The 18,469-nt window shown below is 31.3% G+C and overlaps 1 protein-coding gene across 1 annotated transcript in view; it reads right to left on the bottom strand.

Annotated features, from left to right (window-relative positions):
• Positions 1-18,469, bottom strand: part of LOC141287604 (BICD family-like cargo adapter 1) — a 67,821-nt gene that overhangs the window by 2,967 nt on the left and 46,385 nt on the right. The window contains exons 6-10 of the mRNA XM_073819762.1: positions 16,816-16,995; positions 14,367-14,585; positions 12,809-12,952; positions 9,667-9,797; positions 6,833-6,953 (exon numbers count right to left, since the gene is read on the bottom strand). Of these exons, the coding sequence (XP_073675863.1) occupies positions 6,833-6,953; positions 9,667-9,797; positions 12,809-12,952; positions 14,367-14,585; positions 16,816-16,995 (795 nt within the window). The remainder of the gene's footprint in view (positions 1-6,832; positions 6,954-9,666; positions 9,798-12,808; positions 12,953-14,366; positions 14,586-16,815; positions 16,996-18,469) is intronic.

The following is an 18,469-nucleotide window of genomic DNA, read 5'->3' as shown; positions in this document are numbered from 1 at the left end:
TTAAGAGACGACACCTAAAAAATTACGAAAACTATAACTGGAAAAATAAATAAAGCTAAATGGAAAAAAAAAAAAAAAGTAAAATGACAAAAGCACATAAAATTACTGAAACCTAAACTAAAAAATAAATATAAAAGCTAATTTAAAATATTAATAAATACCATACAAATATATAAATGATACTAAAATAACTAGTCACGATTAATCGATTCAAAATATTTAAATAAAAGTTTGTTTACATACTATTTGTACATGTACTGTGTATTTATTATGCATATATAAATACACACACATATATGTATATATTTAAAAAATATATTTGTATGTAAACACTTGTTTATAACTTATATAAACATATAAATCTAACATATTTTCCCCTAATATATGCATGTATGTGTATGTATTGATATATACATAATAAATATATACAATACACACATATAGTATGTAAACCTAACTTTTATTTTATTTTCGTGACTAATTGTTTTGCAGCCCTAAAAAATAACACACTGCAGGTCTTTTTTCACACACAACTATTTAGGAAAAAACATCAAAAATGTTCTAATCGTCTTAATGTTTGTTCTAGTGTGAAAATGCCCTAAAGAACAGGTGAAGAACCACAGCACGATGACATGAACGGCGACCTCGTGACCTAATGACCATGGACACGGGTAAGACGGTGAAGCCGAGCTCACCTCTAAGGCAGGAGGGAGTTACCATAGGGGAGAAGGGGTCTGTATGGAAGCTGAGAAAGGCCACTAGATCAGAAACCACAAGAGCCACACAGTGAACAGCCCTGAGGAGGCAAACTGCAGGCGGGAGAGAGAGAAGGGAAGCTAAGAGTTAAACACACACACGCGCTCACATTCACAGGATACGGGTGAGAAAGTACGACAGAACCGCTGTCAGAAATAGGGTTTGTCTTTGGTTTATTTTGAATAAGAAGGAACTGAGAGGAACAGAGGACGACGCACATTCATACACTCAACAAAGAGCTCAAGTCAACATGAAACTGCACTCACAACCTGTTTTATCTCTGTAATGTGACAGTTTTTTTTACAACTATGGTCGGTATCCACTAGGGATCCATTTTTCAAATCTAACCTTTATATCAACATTAACTGGCATTCATTTACACCGCGTTCCAAATTATTATGCAAATTGGATGTAAGTGTCATAAACACACAGTTTTTTGTTTTTCAATTAAACTCATGGATGGTATTGTGTCTCATGGCTCTTTGGATCACTGAAATGCATCTCAGACACCTGTGATAAATAGTTTGCAAAATGAGCCCAATTAAAGGAAAAGTACTTAAGAAGGATGTTCCACATTATTAAGCAGGCCACAGGTTTCAAGCAATATGGGAAAGAAAAAGGTCTCTCTGCTGCCGAAAAGCGTCAAATAGTGCAATGCTTTGGACAAGGTATGAAGACATTAGATATTTCACGAAAACGTAAGCGTGATCATTGTACTGTGAAGAGATTTGAGGCTGATTCAGAGCACAGACAGGTTCGTGCAGGTAAAGGCAGAATGAGGAAGGTTTCTGCCAGACAAATTCATCAGATTAAGAGAGCAGCTACTAAAATGCCATTACAAAGTAGCAAACAGGTTTTTGAAGCTGCTGGCGCCTCTGGAGTCCCGCGAACATCAAGGTGTAGGATCCTCCAGAGGCTCGCAGTTGAGCATAAACCTACTATTCAGCCACTCCTAACTAATGCTCACAAGCAGAAAAGGTTGCAGTGGGCCCAGACATACATGAAGACTCATTTTCAAACAGTCTTGTTTACTGATGAGTGTTGTGCATCTTTGGATGGTCCAGATGGATGGAGTAGTGGATGGAACATGTCCCAACAAGGCTGCGACCACAACAAGGAGGTGGCGTTTTTGGCCGGAATCATAGGGAGAGAGCTGGTTGGCCCCTTTAGGGTCCCTAAAGGTATGAAAATGACCTCGGCAAAGTATGTCGAGTTTTTGACTTATCACTTTCTTTCATGGTACAAAAAGAAGAACTGTGCCTTCCGTAGCAAAACCATCTTCATGCATGACAATGCACCATCTCATGCTGCAAATAATACCTCTGTGTCATTGGCTGCTATCTGCATAAAAGATGAGAAACTCATGGTGTGGCCACCATCCTCCCCTGACCTCAACCAGATTGAGAACCTTTGGGGCATCCTCAAGCAAAAGATCTATGAGGGTGGGAGGCAGTTCACATCAAAACAGCAGCTCTGGGAGGCTATTCTGGCATCCTGCAAACAAATTCAATCAGAAACTCTCCAAAAACTCACAAATTCAATGGATGCAAGAATTGTGATAGCGATATCAAAGAAGGGATCCTATGGTAAGATGTAACTTGCCCAGTTAGGATGTTTTTGATTGAAATAGATTTAGATTTCAGTAAATATGACCACCTAATGCTGCAAATTCAGCAAATGCCCATTTTCAGTTCTTTACAACCTATACAATGTTTTAACTCTGTTGTGCATAATAATGTGGAACAGTGCATTTTCAGTTTTTTATTTTTGAAATAAATACTGTTATCATTAGGAGGTTTGTTCAATAAAATTCAAATTATACCCTAATGGTTGATGACTGTCATTTGCATTGACTAATTATGAAAACCAGAGTAAGATATCATTTGCATAATAATTTGGAACGCGGTGTAATTTGTTAGTATTTTACAAAGGTTGTCAAGTACAAAAGTCCAATTTTAATGTCATGAGACAGACTTGTTTTGTAAGATGAAGCTTAAAGAGTCTGTTATAGAGTTGCATATGGATCAAAGATGTGACGTCCCATTTTGGTTTCTGCATCACTTTAAATTTACAAAAGTGAATTTTCACAAATATATCTATTATTTTGAATGACATTTATTTTTCACCCATATTTTGACGTTTTATTTTCACAAAAGTTACTTGAAATAATAAAGTAATAATAATAATAAAGCAAATTTGAATTTAAAGTAGACACTTTACTTGCATTTAATATGCTTTCTATGTATATAAATAAATAAAAATACTAAAATAATACTGTTCCTCTTTTTGACACCAGCCTCTGATTTTTTTTTTTTTACATTCAAGAAAATACCGCAAAAACATTACTTAATGGAATAAAAATAAAAGTGAATAGAAACATTTATTTACTATAAGTGACCCTGGACCACAAAACCAGTCATAAGGTTAAATTTTACAAAACTGAGATGTATACAACACACTGAAGTGTAATAAATAAGCTTTCTATTGATGTTTGATTTGTTAGGATAGGACAATATTTGGCCGAGATACATCTATTTGAAAATCTGCAATCTGAGGGTGCAAAAAAGTCAAAATACTGAGAAAATCACCTTTAAAATTGTCCAAATTAAGTTGTTAACAATGCATATTACTAATTAAAAATTACATTTTGATATGTTTACAGTAGGAATTTGACAAAAAAATCTTCATGGAACATGATCTTTACTTAATTTCCTGATGATTTTTGACATAAAAGAAAAAATCAATAATTTTGACCCATGTATTGAAAATGTATTTTGACCCATGTTTAAAATGTATTTTTGGCTATTGCTACAAATATACCCCAGCGACTTAAGACTGGTTTTGTGGTCCAGGATCACATTTTATTCTCCAAAAACTTATTTGAAACCTTTAAAGTAGACACTTTACTTACATTTAATGTGTTTTCTGTGGACATAAAATCACTTTTGTACATTTCTTTTGACGTGGACATCTTAACGTCTTTGACCCTTATATAAACTATTGTTACACTGAATGACTTTTTAGTGGATGTTTTCCACATCATTCTGTCAGTGGAAGTCTATGGAATTACGCCATTTTTAAGAAAAAATGTAAGTTTGATCAGTCAGAAAAAAAATTGCAACTCGAGTCAGATCAAAAACATTTCTTTCTTTTGTTAATATAGCATGCATTTATGTATTGTCTCTGCAATAAGATGTCTTAAAGTAAATAAGGTGAGTGTTGACTTCATGTTGACTTTAAACATAAAAGGCAAAAGGAGAGAAAAGCAGACAGAGAGAAAGAGTCTGACCACCTCTATTCGTTACGGTGAAAAAGCTCATTTACTGCCACCGAGGTTAGTGTTAATCAATGTCTTTTCACAGAACCAGGGTTACCTTCTTCTGTTTGCACAATGACCCAGACTGATTTGATTCATACATAATGCTTCATGGGATGAATAGTTTATGCATGTCCTTATAATTGCACATCTTTTACTTTTTCTACGTGTTTCTAAGATGCATTTTTTACTTCTAATTTAATTCTGTAATGTGAAACATACTTTAACCAAGTACACATATGAAGACTGGACAACCCTCTGATGCACGATGGCCACTTTGTTTGACAAAAACAAATTTTGAACCATCCAGGATGTGATCTTACATCCAAACCAGCACTGATTGCTTATGAGCCTTTACCTTAATTTTATATATAGCTGACATTATGATTACAGATCCAGCATTTTCTTAGTAATATTAACAGAAAAAATATATACAAATGCTACAGTTAAAACATAGTATTGGGTTACCCTTATTAAATTATGCTGCCTTGCCATAAAAAAAATTATATATACATATATATATATTTAAAGGAAAGTTAAGATTTTTAATGTTGCACCAAGCCTGTAATTATTTAATCCAAAGTACAATAAAAACAGTACAATTTTGAAATATCTTTACTATTTAAAATAACTGTTTTTATTTGAATCTATTTTAAACTGTAATTTATTCCTGTGTAATTAAAGTTACATTTTAAGCATTATTACTCCAGTCTTCAGTGTCAAATGATCCTTCAGAAATTATTCAAATATGCTGAATTGCTGTTCAAGAATGGTTTTATTATTATTAATATTTAAAAGAGTTAAGCAATTTTTTAAGGACACTTTGATGAATAGAAAGATCCAAAGATCAGCATTTATCTGAAATAAAAACTTTTGCTTTTTTTTCCATTCATCAAAGAAACCTGACAAAAATTATACTGTTTTCAACATAATAATAACAAATGTTTTTTGAGCAGCAAATCAGAATATTAGAACGATTTCTGAAGAATCGTGTGATTGGAGTAATGATGCTAAAAATTCAGCTTTAATATCACAGGAATAAATTACATTTTAAAATATATTCATGTAGAAAACAGTTATTTTAAATAATAAAAATATTTCAATATTTTAATGTTTTTGCTGCACTTTGGATCAAATAAAAGCAGGCTTGTTGAGCAGAAGAGACGTCTTTAAAAAAACAAAATCTTACTGTTCGAAAACTTTTGACTGGTAGAGTATATTTGAATTATTTTTTATATGTTATTTGTGCAGTTATTTAAAATGTCAATTTTTTGTGAAATTGTGATGTTTTTAGTTTAGTTTTTAGCTGAAATAATTAATTTTTATGATATTTTATTGTTATTTAATTAACTTTATTAAATTAAGCTGCCTTATCACTTATACAAATATTATACTATATTGTAAAAAGCAATATATACAATTACTGTTATTTTAGTATCATTGCTATACTTTTAAAGTTTTTTTTAAAGTTTTTTTATATGTTCTAGTTTTATTTAAATTTTAAACTTTTAGTATTTGTGCAGTTTTTTTAAATTTCTAGTTTTTTTGTGAAATTGTGAAGTTTTTAGTTTAGTTTTTAGCTGAAATAATTATTTTTATGATATTTTATTGTTATTTAATTAACTTTATTAAATTAAGCTGCCTTACCACGTATACAACAATTATATATTATATTGTAAAAGACAATATAGACAATGTTTTCAGGTTTTTTTATTATTTTGCAGTAAAATTCAAATTCAGTAGTCAGTAAAGTCAGTGTTATTTTAATATCATTACTATACTATTAAAAAATGTTCAATGTTTTTATAAAGGTTTTTTTTTAATATGTTCTGGATTTATTTACATTTTAAACTTTTAGTATTTGTGCAGTTTTTTTAATATGTCTAGGTTTTTTGTGAAATTGTGAAGTTTTTAGTTTAGTTTTTAGCTAAAAGAATTTATTTTTATGATATTGTATTGTTATTTAATTAACTTTAATTAAGATGCCTTACCACGTATACAAAGATTATATATTATATTGTCAAAGGCAATATATACAATGTTTTCAGGGTTTTTTTTATTTATATTGTAGTAAAATTCAAATTCAGTAGTCAGTAAATTCAGTGTTACTATTTACTTTTAAAGTTGTTTTATGTTTTGTTTTTATAAAGTTTTTTTTTTATATGTTCTGGTTTTATTTACATTTTAAACTTTTAGTATTTGTGCAGTTCTTTAATATGTCTAGGTTTTTGTGAAATTGTGAAGTTTTTAGTTTAGTTTTAGCTGAAATAATTTATTTTTATGATATTTTATTGTTAATTAAGCTGCCTCACATATACAAAGATTATATATTATATTGTTCAGAGGGTTTTTTTGTAGTAAAATTCAAATTCAGTAGTCAGTAAAGTCAGTGTTATTTTAGTATCATTAATATACTTCTAAAGTTTTTTATATATTTTTTTTGTTTTTAGTTTCTAGCTGAAATAAAATAAATTACATTTTTACACTTTATTTCACTTAATGTTTATTTTAAATAGTTTTAATTAATAATAATAACCCTGGTACTTGTGTTATGATGTATGAAATTGCTCTTGATTGGCTAGTTTTTGCATTCACATTTTTTTTTTATTTCTAGATACTCCCATAAACCCAGGCTGCGGAAACAGTACAATTTACATGCACATCAGCTTTTCTGACGGACCGTTTTCTGTCAGTTTGATCTGATCTGAGGTTACGAGGGTTTTTGTGTGGTGTGCACTGATGTGTGTGAGTGAAACGAACCTGCCAGGCTTCTAACTGCTGAGACAGGTTGAGCTTCTGCTGTATCGCATCCAGCAGCTGACTGTTCAAAGACATGATGTCTATCTTACACTTCGCCAGCTCCATCTCCACAGCTTTCTTCCTGTAACAGGGAAAAGAAGGAGCAAAAGAGTTACAAAACTGCATGTGAGGTTAATGTTGTGATTGGCAGAATGAGGTCACAGATACAGGCTGCAGAAACTTTCATTCACGTGGAAAAACAGAAAATAATTTCCTGAAATTAGATGACGTGTTTATAGAACTCAGAGACTTCGAAAGGATTATTCTCTCTCGCTCTCTCCAATGTAGCTGTACAAAATTGCAGAAAATGACTCGGTGAGATGTTCTCACAAGGAAAATGAGTTCAGAAAGATACTAAATAATGTCTTTACTCTCTTCTAAAAATAAAAAAACTGTTATTTTTAGTGGTTAGTGGTGTTTTAAGTTCAGTTGCTCACTGATAAAATAGTAAATCTGATCAAGCCACAACTTGATGAATCATTCACATCTGTAGCTGTGCTTCTTTTTCACAATGGCAAATTATGTACTAAAGTTAAATATTTAGTGTCACACTGCAAAAAATGCATTTCTTACTGATTTTTTTTGTCTTGTTTCCAGCCAAAATATTAGATATTTTGGCTGGAAACAAGACAAAAAAAATCAGTAAGAAATGCATTTTTTTGTTTGTTTGCAGTGCAGGCATTTGTTTAAATCACTAACCTAAAACGTGACCCTGGACCACAAAACCAGTCATATGGTTTATAAAACCAGTCAAATTGAGACTTATAAATCATCTGACAGCTGAATAAATAAGCTTTCCATTTACGTATGGTTTAGTTGATGTATGGAGATACAACTTTTTGAAAATCTGCAAATGTGAGGTTTGAAAAAAAAAAATCTAAATATTGAGAAAATCGCCTTTAAAGTTGTCCAAATTAAGTTCTTAGCAATGCATATTACTAATCAAAAATTAAGTTTTGATATACTTATGGTAGGAAATTTGCAAAACATCTTTATGGAACATGATCTTTACTTATTATCCTTATGATTTTTGATCATTTTGACCCATACAATGTATTTTTGGCTATTGCTACAAATACAGGGTGCAACGGGGCTAAAGGCACACCCAAAGAGACAAAAGTGCTTTTCACTGTGCCCAAACAAAGTGTATGATTGCAGAAAAATATATTATTGTATTGAAAATTTATTAAGCAACAGATTTTGTGTGAAAATAAATCATACAAGCCGTTTATTTTGTTTAAAAATCTTATAAATGTATGAGGTGTCAAGGTATACACAGTATTGATACAAATACTTTAGCTAAAATAATGTCAGAGTTAATACTTGTTCAAAACAATAATTTTTGCTAAATTTTTTGCAAAGTTTGCTTTTTTACAGTTACATTTTCTGCTTATTTTGATAAATAAAATAATTCATTTTGTTCAATAAATATACTGTTATTAAAATTTATATTTTAAAATACAGAAACTAAATCATTTTAAAATGTAAAGATTCTCAAAGCATTGAAAGAGGTCCCTAAATACAGATTTACAGTAGTAACAACAAATTATAGTTTTTTTATATGATATGATTAATAGGAATTTTTAAATATGATGGTTTCATTCTAAACATGGTGATTATTTTTAAGATGGACACCCAACATAATATGTGACCCTGGACCACAAAACCAGTCATAAGGTTAAATTTGACAAAACTGAGATTTATACATCATTTGAAAGCTCAATAAATAAGCTTTCTGTTGATGTATGGTTTGTTAGGATAGGACAATATTTGGCCGAGGATACATTTATTTGAAAATTAGGAATCTGAGGGTGCAAAAAATCAAAATACTGAGAAAATCACCTTTAAAGTTCTCCAAATTAAGTTCTTAACAATGCATATTACTAATCAAAAATGACATTTTGATATATTTACAGTAGGAATTTTACATAATCTTCATAGACATGATCTTTACTTAATTTCCTAATGATTTTTGGCATAAAAGAAAAATCCAAAATTTTGACCCATACTATGTATATTTGGCTATTGCTACAAATAAACCCCGGCGACTTAAGACTGGTTTTGTGGTCCAGGGTCACATATATGATATTTACCATCTGAATCTAACAATGTCATGTCAACAAATAGAAAAATTTGCCTAATAATTATGTTAATTATTCTGCCTTTTAGCCCCAACTGCAGGGGTGCTTTTTACCCCAATTATCATAATTATACATATTCTTTTGTTATTGCTTTAATTATCTTAAACAAAACTGAAAATCATTAAGAAGACCTTTGTCTCAAGATATTTTCAAGAATTTTGGCCATTCTCATTTGCTAATTAAATCATTTAAAAAAAAAAATCAAATATTAGATCAAGGAAGCATAATCGGTCAAGCATCAGCCAAAATTACACGTGTATCTTGAAAAGCGGATGTTATGGAAAGTGCTACGGCTAGTGGTTTAGAGGTTTAGAGGACACCTTTAGCCCCGTCAAACAGGTCCAGGGTCACAAATATGAGCAAAATTAAAAGTGACGACTAACTTGCAAACACCACTAAATTACCTTTAAAGGAAAAGTTCACCTTTAAAATGTTTTTTCGCTGAAAATGTAGTCAGAATATCATTCTGACGGCACCCCATCACTGCAGAGGATCTATTGTTGATGTAATGGGCAAGTGATATAATGCAAAATATCTCTTCAGATGAAGAAACAAACTCATCTACATCTTGGAGTAAGTACATTTTTAACAAATGTTCCTTTTTAGATTAACTATTCCTTAAAGTAAAAAAGCATAAATGTGTATGTGTCGTACTTGGCGATGGCTTCATCTCTGTCTCGTATAGCACTTTGTAACTGTTCGTTGGGCTCGTGTACTTCTGCCATCGCTCTTAACCGCTCGTTCTCCTCTCTTGAAGAAGAAACCTCCACCGAGAGCAGCGCCACCTAAAACACAAAACCAATGAATGAATTAATAAGTTCAGGTATTAAACCAGTCATGAGGGTCCATTTTTTTAATTTATATTTATGCATCATCTAAAAAGCTGAATAAATAAATTAGTTTGTTAGGATATTTGACTAATAAATCTGGAAATCTGAGGGTGCAAAAAAATCAAAAAAAGAAAATCGCCTTCAAAGTTGTCTAAATTAAGTTCTTATCCATGCATATTACTAATCAAAAATTAAGTTTAGATATATTTACAGTAGAAAATTTACAAAATATCTTCATGGAACACGATCTCTACTTAATATCCTAATGATTTTTGGCATAAAAGAAAAGTCGATCATTTTGACCCATACAAAGTATTTTTGCCTATTGCTACAAATCAGAGCTGGGTAGATTACCTACAAATTGTAATCCGTTACTGATTTCAGATTACATGACAAAAATTGTAGTCAGTAATGTAATCTGTTACATTACATATTTTAGGTAACATACTCGGATTACTTTTGGATTACTTTTAGATTACTTTTGATTTAGCTCATTTATCACATCAGTTTAAATAGGGTTATCTTGTACCATAATGATGTAAAAAATGCAAAGAGTAAGAAAATATGTTCAATTCATTGTAATTTACAACATGAAGTGCATTAAACATTATATTACATCAAGGTTTCACAAACTAGGATTTGTTAAATAACTGCAGGGGGTTTGTGAGCTTAATGAAAAGCTAACAATTAATTAAATCATAAAAAAATATATATATATAACATGCATGCCATGTGACCATTAATCAACATCAAATAAACCATGAACATGCAAATACTTAATTATTGAAATATTTAGTTTAAAATCTCAGAGGTACTTAAAGTATATTTAGTGAATAAGGTTTAGATGACAAAAATGCCTGCATTACATGTAAAAAAATAAATAAAAAGTGAATTCATGCATTTGAAGACAAAAGCCTTCCAAAGACATAATAATACATGGTTAAAAAACCTACAGAGTGATAATTCAAATAAAAATTAATGTGTTCATCAGTAGTTGATGCAATGTTGAAACCCTTCTTAAACCTGAAATGATTTTTGTAAATTTAGTGGTCAAATGCTGTGTTGCCACCTGATTAATAACTAGTCTAATGTCCACTAAACTGGACTTTCTTAATGTACATAATCAGTACATTATTTTAGAAAGAAAATTTAACCCTCTGGGCCTCTTCGTTTTTGTATGTTTGGAAATGTAAAAAATCGTAGCTTCATCGGAATGAGATAAAACTTGGTGACTTTTGTTGCATAAGCATTGTGAACAAACAAACAAAAAAATCACTGACATGATTCAGATATGTTAAAGGGTCAAAAAAAGAGTCACATTTTAGGTAATATAATCAGATTACTTTTGGATTACTTTAGGATTACTTTTGACAACTCATTTTTCGCATAGATTTAAATGGGATTATCTTGTACCATAATGATGTAAAAAATGCAAAGAGTAAGAATATATGTTCCATTCATTGAGCTATGTGAACAAAAAAAATCACTTACATGATTCGGATATGTTAAATGGTCAAAAAAATAGTCAAACTTGGGTCCTTCACGACATAGGAAATGAAATACGAAAAACGAAATAATTCAGAGAATCTTTTGGTGGTACAAGCTACAAATCAGCCACTGTGCTGAAAAAAAAAAAGTTCAGCAATCGAGCAATTTTAATGTGGAATTGGATTAAATTTTTCATTAATTGAAAAATAATAAATAAATAATTAAATACCAAAAAATATATACTAATTCTATTGGAAAAAGTTCATTAAAATTGTATAAATATTGCATAGTACCATAAAAACTCCTCAGAATTCTAAATAATAATCACAAAATATAATTGAACAAAAATGTATTTCATTGATTTTCCTGAAGAAAAATCTTTGGACTGCGAAGGAGCCAAGAGTGACTCCTAAACGAAGAGGCCCAGAGGGTTAAAAGATGAAAAAGAGGAATTAAGGAGAATCAATAAATTATGAATAATTTGTGTTAATAATATGTAATCATGTAATCCATAAAAAAGTAACAGTAGTCTAATTATGTGAATTTTAAAATGACTTGACTCTAAAATGACTCTAATTACAAGTACTTAATTTTTGGAGTCTGATTACGTAATTCAGATTACATGTAATCAATTACTACCCAGCTCTGCCTACAGATAGATATACCCGTGCTAAGGGCAGTGTTGGGGGTAACGCATTACAAGTAATGCAAGTTACATAATAATATTACTTTTTCCAAGTAACAATTAAAGTAACGCATTACTTTTTAATTGACAAGAAAATATCTGAGTTACTTTTTCAAATAAGTAACGCCAGTTACCTTTTCCCCCCATTTATTGATTAAAAGCTCTCCTGTACGGTGGCTGAGAGAAATTGTGAGTAAGATGTTACTTTAGTTGTAGAATAAATGTGAACATGCAAAAAAATAATCTCACTCGCTAAAAACACCAAAACAGTATTCTTCAAAATGAATAAAAACAGTGAAAGTCAACGCAAACCTGCAGAAATTAAGTATGTTAAATAATACAAATATCCTTTGTTTTTAACCCCATTTTATTAAACAATGTCTTTGCTGCCGACCTTCGATGATCCAATTCATCCATACTAATAAGCAAAAATTAATCAAGATAATCCAACATTTGTTTTTGTTTTTTTTTATTGCTGAAGAGATTACTTTTTTCTTCTGCGGTCTACTGTACAGACGTGAATTTATTTTTCTCTAAGCCTGAAGCTTTTGGTGTGAAAAGGCTTTTGCATTTGCCAAAAATATAACTTTTTATATTAAAAACAAACAAGCAAGCCCTGCCCAGATTTAAAAAGTAACACAAAAGTAACGTAACACATTACTTTCCATACAAAGTAACTAAGTAATTAGTCATTTTTTTATTAGGGAGTAACTCAATATACATTACTTTTAAAAGTAACTTTCCCCAACACTGGCTAAGTGCCACATATGAGTGTGAATGTAAGTGCTTGTACCTGATTATGGAGCTGTAGCACCTCCTCCTGACTGTTGTGTGTTTTTGCCTGCTCCTGTTCGTTCATTTCTCTGAGCTCTCGCAGCTCCTCGCTCAGTTTACGCACCTGCTCTTCTAGAACCTCCTCATCGCTGCGCCGTGAACCCTGAACACAAACGAAACGCACGTTAAATAATCATAATGTGAATATGTCCGCGGGGTCTTAAAAAGTCTAAAATTTAAAAATCTAAATTTTAGGCCTTAAAAAGTCTTAAATTCGCTGTTCTAGGTCTTAAATAATTTGACACAGGTCTTATTTTTCCGATGTCCATATAACGCTACCTCTAATGCTCATTTAAATTCTCTTTTTGTTGTTTCCGTGGTGTTGTAGTTCTTTATTTCACTATTCCAAATATAATTTGCTGTATTTAAACTACAAATGAGACCAGCATGCAATAGCCAATCAGCTTTCTGTTATTACCGCGAGTCTCTCTCGGATTGTACCGTAGAAGTAAAATGGATTTAACTTTTTAGCTATGGGGAAGTGCAAGTTTAGTGATACTTAGCTTGAAAAAAACTGAATATAGGGCTTGGCTAAGGCCAGTTGCTAACAACTGTAGATTTTTTTTCTCCCTCTGTGGAAGTTACTGCGTCTTCAGACAAAATCGCAGTAGCAGAATACAGGTCAAACTACCTTTTTCTGTATGTAATGTTCTCAATAATAATAATAAATATAGGTCGAGCTAGCTGACCGCCAGCCTTCGAGATACTTTTAAAATGTTTTTTTTTTTTTTACTTGCCGGACCGAACAAACCGCCTGATTAAAACTGAAGTGACAAAAACAACTAACGTTAGCGAAGCATCGAAAGGCAAGAAAGATTCCTATTTTGATACATTCAACGTAAACAGAAATTGATAATGGATAGTGTATTTCTGGTCTATTTGTGACATACTTTAAAACAAATGAATGTAACAGCACTCTAAAGAAACACACTGAGGTAAAAATTTAAAATGTAACATTATAGTTTATTTATAACATGATCTAGTTCAGTAATATACCAAGTGAGCTTTTTGCTGAAAATTCTCACAATTGCAAATGTTACATTAATTTTAGCTCAATAAACATGTAGTTAGTCAAGTAGTTACTTACATATTAGATAAAATATTTTCACTGTTTTGTTCTGTTTCACCAACGAAAATAGTTCCAAACAAGGATCGCAGCAGAAGCATTCTCCTAGCAACGTTTTGCTCGAATCAGTTGAAATAACTCGCTCATGAAGTGACTTACCGCCACCTACTGGTAGTTTATTTCTAGCGGTACTTTTATGGAGATATCTTGTGTGGAATAGTATCTGCTGATATGAAAAGTTCACTGTATATCGTAGTAATAAATTAAATTTATGACAGCCATGAAATTTTGTTTATTTTTTACATTAAACACATTAAATATTACATGTATGCGTGTAATATAATATCTATTTCCATTACAGGTTTAGGTCTTAAATTTCATATAAGGTGGTATTAAAAAGGTCTTAAAAAGTCTTAAATTTCACTTGTTCATATCTGCAGGAACCCTGTACCGTAGATTCGTTGCCATCCAGCAGGTTTTGCGTGAGTCTGCGCAGCTCCAGAAGACTAGCGTGCAAACTCCCCATGGGGACGTCTTTAGCCGACAGCGTCTCCGAAGACTCGTCCATAGACGAGTCTGTGGATAAGGCGGAGTCTGTGATGTCATTTCCTCTCAGCTGGGAGCAGATGGAGCGCACCTGACAGTAAGCCTCCCACAACTGCAGCCGGAGCTGAAAGAAAGAGAAGAACGTTTGACAGACTCTTAAACAAAGTCATAACTAAATGCAGAATGGAATTCAGCTCAAGTTAAATTAAAATGTATTATAGTTCAAATTTATATTAAAAGCAAATAGCTTCAACATGTTTTTTTAAGCCACTTACTGTAAGTAGGACTTAAGTGCATCTTTATATGTAATTTCATAATTACTTTAATTGTCCAAATGTACTGACAAGCATTTGTGGTAAACTAAAATATACTTTAATGTATTTTTTATTGTAACGTGTTTATTAGGGTAAGGGTTACACTACCAGTCAAAAGATTTTTTTTTTGTTTGTTTTTTTTAAGTATTTTCTGCTCACCAAGCCTGCATTTATTTGATCCAAAATACAGCAAAAACAGTAATATTTTGAATAACTCTTTTCTATTTGAATATATTTTAAAATGTAATTTATACTTGTGGTCTAAGCTAAATTTTCAGCATCATTATTCCAGTCCTCAGTCACACGATCTTTCAGAAATCATTGTAATATGCTGATTTGCTGTTCATTTTTTTTTAATTATTATTATCAATATTTAAAACTGTTGAGTAAATTTTGTTTTAGGATTCTTTAATGAATAGAAAGGTCCAAAGATCAGCATTTATCTGAAATAAAAAGCTTTGTAACATTATACACTATACTATTAAAAAGTTTGGAGTCAGTATAATTTGTCATTTGAAAGTCAGTTTTATAATTTTATTTAGCAAGGATGCTTTAAACTGATCAAAAGTGATGATAAAGACATTTATAATGTTACAAAAGATTTCTATTTCAAATAAATTATGTTCTTCTGAACTTTTTATTCATCAAAGGAACCTGAAGAAAAAAAAAATTACTCAGCTGTTTTTAACATGATAAAAAATGTAAATCATGTGACTGGAGTAATGATGCTAAACCACAGGAATAAATGACATTTTAAAATTTTAGTTTTTGCTGTACTTTGGATTAAATAAATGCAGGCTTTGTGAGCAAATAAATGTATTCACTGTAGACTAGTATATGCACACCTTAAATAATTAAAAATGTATCAATACGATGAATTCTCCATGACTGGAAATCACAAATGTAAAATGTCCTGATATTTCCAGGCTTTCCAGAGTTGGATCCATGTTTCTTCAGTGAAAAGAGTCCAATCCTGCTCATTTTGCAAGGTATTTATGTGGATTAAATTAAAATAAACACCCTGGGTTAATGCTTATGGCATTGGTGGTTATTCATTGTTAAAGTATCTGGTCAAAATGTTCAAGGTTGGTAAGATTATTTAGAAATGTTTTTTTAAAGAAGTCTTTTCTGCTCACCAAAGCTAAATTTATTTGTTCAAAAATACAGTTAAAACAGTAATACTGTGAAATACTATTACCATTTGAAATAACTGTTTTCTATGTGAATATATATTTAAAATGTAATTTATTCCTGTGATGCAAAGCTGAATTTTCAGTATAATTATTAAATTGTTATCATTATAAATGTTGTTAACAGTGTTGGGGGTAACACATTACAAGTACTTGTAATAATATTACTTTTTCCAAGTAACTAGTAAAGTAACGCATTACTTTTTAATTGACAAGAGAATATCTGTAAATTTTTTAAAGGGAGTAACTCAATATTGTAATGCATTACTTTTAAAAGTAACTTTCCCCAACACTGCTGGTTATTCATTGTTAAAGTATTTTAGGTCAGTAAGATTATTTCGATTTTTTTAGATTAGATTTTTTAAAAAGAAGTCTCTTCTGCTCACCAAAGCTGAATTTATTTGTTCAAAAATACAGTAAAAGCAGTAATATTGTGAAATATTATTACCATTTGAAATGACTGTTTTCTATGTGAATATATTTTAAAATGTAATTTATTCCTGTGATGCAAAGCTGAATTTTCAGGATCATTATTAAATTGTTATCATTATAAATTACTTTAATATCACTTAATTAATTAAATGCATCCTTACTGAATTAAAGTAAAAAAAAAATTTAAGAAAATTTCTGAACGATAATCGATAGATAGATAGATAGATAGATAGATAGATAGATAGATAGATAGATAGATAGATTTTTATGTCATTTTGTGTGAAATATCCATTATACAGTCAGTAAATAGAATAAACACTCTATGACTGAAACACTACCAGCACTGAAAGTTACACAGTAAGCAAACAGCGTCAGTCAAGCGGTCTCTTCCTAAGTGGGCGGTTCATGGCTAATGTACCTGCTCTCTCTCCTGCTCCAGCTCCTCCTGCTCCATGCTCTGCTCGATCTCACAGAGGAGGCTGTGTGGATTTGGACTGAAGCCCTGTAGACTGCGTTCCTCCGTCAGCTCCTCCAGACGAGCGCTCAGCTGCCGGTGAGAGACGCGCACTTCCTGCAGCTCCAGCTGACTCTGGCGCAGCTGGTACGAAAACACGAGAGTCAGAAAACACTCAAAAAACACCTGAGGGAACACACCGAGTACAAAAACAACCCGCTCGGCAAGGGATATATAGTTAACTCACTTCTGAGAAACAAACGAGCCGAACGCGACTCACATGTCAGTGTGGATGCAGCGTCATGCTAAAGGAAGCGTGTGCAGTTACTCAACTCATGTCATTGTGTAAATACACTATTCTCAGTCATATTTGTCATCGATGATTAATTTTTTTCCACAACAGTAAGTGTCTGATAATAGAAATAATTCTGTTTGTAATGTTGTGATTCATTTTAGAGCTTAGCGCTAATCGTATGCTCTATTAGATTGTCTACAAAGGGAAATTATTATTTTTTTTACTTACATTTGTCGTTCACATGATGTCTGATTTGTAAGGATATGAAAATATTTGGTCAAGATACAACTGTTTGGAAAATCTGCAATCTGAAATTGCAAAAAAATCTAAATGAAGTTGTCCAAATGAAGTTCTTAGCAATGCATAAACTGGTTTTGTAGTCCAAGGTCACATTTTAGTACACCGGGGTCAGAAATGAACAGGGGCTTGTCGAAAAATGCCCCTCAAATTAAAGACTAATGGGACAAAAATCAAAGTTTCCCTCAATTAAAATATAAGATTTCTACATCTGAACAAAGCTGAATAAATAAGCTTTCCATGATGTCTGATTTGTTAGGATATGAAAATATTTGGTCGAGATACAACTGTTTGAAAATCTGGAATTTGAGTGCAAAAAAATAAAAATATTGAGAAAATCACCTTTAAATAAGCTGTCCAAATGAAGTTCTTAGCAATGCATATTACTAATCAAAAATTAAGTTTTGATATATTTACAGTAGGAAATTTACAAAATATATTCATCGAACATGATCTCTACTTAATATCCTAATGATTTTTGATGAGAAAATTCGCATTAGTGCAGAATTCAGTCAGTTGAGGCATGCAACAAAACTCCTATTTGTCAGCGCTGATAAATGAAACGCCTCTGATTGGCCACTGCGTTTCTAAGCTCAATGTAAAATTCTGTGATTGGTTGTATTTCTCTGCGCTGCAAATCTGATGCTAAGTGCGCATTTCTTAAATTCTTTAACTAAAACAAAGTTTATTGGAGTATATAGGAAATATGTGATTTTGGACTACAATACCAGTCTTAGTAGCATGGGTATATTTGTAGCAATAGCCAAAAAATACACTGTATGGGTCAAAATTATTATTATAATTTGTTTTGCCAAAAATCATTAGGATATTAAGTAGAGATCATGTTTCATTTAGATTTTTAGTAAATTTCCTACCGTAAATATATCAAAACTTAATTTTTGATTGGTAATATGCATTGCTAAGAACTTCATTTGGACAATATTAAAGGCAATTTTCTCAATATTTAGATTTTCTCAGATTCCAGTTGTATCTCGACCAAATATTATCATATCCTAACAAATTAGA

This window comes from Garra rufa, chromosome 15 (assembly GCF_049309525.1).
Source record: "Garra rufa chromosome 15, GarRuf1.0, whole genome shotgun sequence".
Taxonomy (NCBI): Eukaryota; Metazoa; Chordata; class Actinopteri; order Cypriniformes; family Cyprinidae; genus Garra; species Garra rufa.
This window is presented reverse-complemented; position numbering and strand designations above follow the sequence as displayed.